Source organism: Petaurus breviceps, unplaced genomic scaffold (genome assembly GCF_028583685.1).
Source record: "Petaurus breviceps papuanus isolate PSGF00001 unplaced genomic scaffold, PetGlider_PUasm1.0 140, whole genome shotgun sequence".
In the NCBI taxonomy this organism is placed as follows: domain Eukaryota; kingdom Metazoa; phylum Chordata; class Mammalia; order Diprotodontia; family Petauridae; genus Petaurus; species Petaurus breviceps.
This window is the reverse complement of record NW_027185698.1, coordinates 52,110,817-52,114,723: the sequence shown is the minus strand read 5'-3', so window position 1 is coordinate 52,114,723 and position 3,907 is coordinate 52,110,817. Positions and strand designations below refer to the sequence as shown.

The 3,907-nt window shown below is 36.4% G+C and overlaps 1 protein-coding gene across 1 annotated transcript; it reads left to right on the top strand.

Moving 5' to 3' along the window:
• Positions 1-2,670: 2,670 nt before the first annotated feature.
• On the top strand, positions 2,671-3,609 carry LOC138151029 (olfactory receptor 5P80-like). The gene has a single exon (XM_069074467.1). The coding sequence runs from the start codon at positions 2,671-2,673 to the stop codon at positions 3,607-3,609; it is 939 nt and encodes a 312-aa protein (XP_068930568.1).
• Positions 3,610-3,907: the final 298 nt, after the last annotated feature.

The following is a 3,907-nucleotide window of genomic DNA, read 5'->3' as shown; positions in this document are numbered from 1 at the left end:
ACGTATAGAAAAAGAAGAGAGGTCCTGAATAGATCCAGGAGGCAAATATATGACTAGGAGGCAGCATGAAGATCAAAATCTACCAAAAGAGGCTGAGAATGAAAGGTAGGAGAATTCTAGTATCAGCAGAACCAGTGTCATGAGAACGCATGAGGAGAAAATATTCATTAAGTAGGTGGTCTACATTGTCATATGCTAGGTAGAGGTCAAGAATCAATCAATCAACATGTTTTATTAAGCACTTACTATTCTTCACACAGTGGATAGTGCCTGGCCTGGAGTCAGGAAGACTCATCTTCCTAAGTTCAAATCTATTCTCTGATGCTCACTACGTGTAATTCTAGGCAAGTCACTTAAAACTGTTTGCTTTAGTTTTTTATCTGTAAAATGATCTGGAGAAGGAAATGGTAAATCACTTCAGTATCTTTGTCAAGATAATCCCAAAGGAGGTGGCAAAGAGTTGGAAATGACCGAAAATGATTAAACATAAAAAAATGATACAAATACAAAGTTTGAATCAATCCCTACCTTTTAGGAATTTAAATGAAAATGAAAAAATTGGGATTTATAAATTAAGTAATTATTCACAGCTTTGTAGAGAATACTTCCAGTGGACTGATAGTGTCAGAAACCAGATTGGAACAGTTTAACCAGTAGGAGGAGAGGAAGTGGACTCAATAAGTGTGGATTTTTTCCCCCTGAGAGTTGATTGTCAAATGTGAGATATAAAGTATGATAACTTGAAGGGATGCCATGGTCAAATGAATGTTTTTAAAGGATTTGGCAGATCTGAGCCCATTTTTAGAAAGAAAGAAGCATATAGAAAAAATATTTAAAATTGAAGAGGAGTTGCCAATGGGGAAAGTTTAGGGTTGAAATGGAGGGATAGGATTAATGGAAAAAGTGGAGGGGTTGACCCTGCAAAAAAGGACTATCTCTTTTTCAGAGATTTTTTCTAAGACAATAGGGAATGATATTGAGAAGTTTTAAACTGTAAAAAATGAAAGAAAAGGGACCCCACAGGGACAGCTTTTCTTTTGTCAGAAAAGTAGGATACAAAATCCTCTCTTGAGAGGGAAGAGTGAATTAGGAAGTGTTGGAAAATTGACTCATCACTCTACAAATTTCTGTTTAGTTAAGGCATTCTTTTTTCATGCATTCACAAAGAAAGAACTGGGTCATAGACCCCAAAAGGGATGTTATAATCAGATTCTTCCTGAGCTGAACAGTATCTCAATATTTTACATTCTTTCCTCCTGGACTTGGATGAAAAAAAGGAGTTTAGAGTAATAAAAGCATTCCCAGAGAAATTAATATTTAAGATAAGTAATTTGAAACTTATAAAGCATCAAGAAATGCAAACATTTCAAGATAGTTTGGCATGTAAAAGAAATATAATGTATATAAATATAAAGTTATACTTTGCTGTTGTCTTTTATGCATTTTGAAAAATTTTTGTTGTCACTCTTCGCCCTTCCCCATGTGTATCACTACCCACTGAGCTGCTTCTCCCCACTCACAGTGAAAGCCCTCCCTTGTAAAAGATATGTATGTAGTTAAGGCATGCAAATCAACAGACCAGATCAGCCATATCTGACAACGCATGTCTCATTATGCACCTCTGCTAAAAAGTGGTACTTAATATTTCCACATCAGTCTTTTGAAGATATGATTCATCTCTGTTTTCATACTTGTTTTAAGATCTTTCAAAGTTGTTTCCCCTCTCATGAGTATTATGGTCATTACATACATTTTTCTTCTAACTCTACTGAGTTCATTCTGCATCAGTTAATAAAAGTGTTTCTATATTACTCTAAAGCAGTCATATTCACCTCTTCTTATGACATGGTAAATTTTTACTAAATTCCTATACTACAGTTTGCTCATTCTGCAATTGATGGAAACAATGTATAAACAGTATGGCAGGGTAAACAAGTGCTTTCTATTATTTTATATAGAAACAGCAGAGGTCCTCAGAGGAAATTTCCCCTAGTCTTTCAGGCTGGTAATATCTACACTATTGCTAACCTTTTGTAGTAATACCAAGTTCTAAGAGCAAAATACAATAAGGAGACTTTGAATCCAGATTCCCATTCCTTCTCTTTTGTGATTTTAGAGCACAAATATCATCTTGGAAACTAAGACTTTCCTCACAGTTAATTAACATGAGGTGGATAACATCCTCAAATGTTGAAAATTGTTCTGTGAGAGGTGAAGGATCACAAAACAGCCTCTCTTTCTTGGGAAGGGATTAGCAATGGTGGTTAGTTGGCAGAACGGCATTTACACATTTGGATATAGTCTTTGCATGTATTTAAGAAAGGTTCCTATGGTAGGAATTCAATGATCTGCTATGTTCTAATGCCTTTTTACACTGTCAAAAAGGCAAAAATAAACAAATCATAGAGTGTTATAGGTTCATTGGGGAAAAATTGGAGAAAACAAATTTGTCTTATTATTTATCATTGTTATCAAAATTATTTATCATCTCTGTCTTGCTTATGGGCACCCTACCATGGTGCATTGGAGCAAAGTATTGGAGTAAGACAGTAGAAGTGGTGTCGCAGATTTGGCCAGTGAATGTTTACTGAATACCTCAACAGAATATACAAAACAATCCTATATTGTATTTTAATCTCCTTTTCTTCTAACAGGCACTCTTTCCAAGTCATGTCTGGCAATAATTGCACGGCTGTGACCGAATTCATTATTTTGGGGCTAACAGATGATCCAACCCTTCGTGTCATCCTCTTTGTGATATTTCTGGGTGTCTATGCTGTCACCTTAGTTGGTAACCTTAGCATAATCATGTTGATCAGCAATAGTTCTCAACTCCATACTCCAATGTACCTTTTTCTCAGCCATTTGGCTTTTGTGGATATTGGATATTCCTCATCTGTCACCCCTCTCATGCTCGTCAACTTCCTTGCTGATAAGACCTCGATGTCTCTGGGAGGTTGTGTGGCCCAAATGTGTTCTACAGCCACCTTTGGGACAGCTGAGTGCTTCCTGCTGGCTGTGATGGCCTATGATCGGTATGTGGCCATCTGTAACCCCTTACTGTACTCCACCAACATGTCTACTAGAGTCTGCACTCTGTTACTCATTATATCCTATGTGGGTGGTTGTGTGAATGCTTGGATTTTCACTGGTTTCTTATTGAATCAGTCCTTCTGTGGAACTAATAAGATCAATCACTTTTTCTGTGATTATTCACCACTTTTGAAACTTTCCTACTCCCAAGATGATCTTGCTGAAATTCTTCCTTCTGCCTCTGCTGGATCAGTCATTATGATCACAGTGTTAATTATCATAATTTCTTATGTATATATCCTCTTCTCTGTCCTGACAATAAGCTCCACTGAAGGGAGATCCAAAGCATTCTCAACTTGCACCTCCCACCTCACAGCGGTCACTCTGTTTTATGGCACCATTACATTCATTTATGTGTTGCCTAAGTCCAGCTACACAATGGATGAAAATAAAGTGATGTCTGTTTTCTACACTGTAATGATCCCCATGTTGAACCCCCTGATCTACAGTCTAAGGAACAATGAAGTAAAAGGTGCCCTGAGAAAACTGATGAGTAAGAAACACCTTTTTTCATGAATTCAACTCAATATAACAATTATTTATTAAGTATGTAATATGTATCCAGGCATTACTTTCAGTTTTGGGGATGCAAAGATGAAAAGAAACACTCTTTTACTTGAAGGATCTAATATTCTACTGAGATAATGTTTTTGATTAAGCAATACCAATAAATGGGTTTAGGAAAGGCAAGTACTTTAGCCATTTTGCCTCAGTTTCCTCATTTGTAAAATTAGCTGAAGAAGGAAATGATAAACCATTCAAGTATCTTTGTCAAGAAAATCCTGAATGGGGTCAGAAAGAGTTGTACACAGTT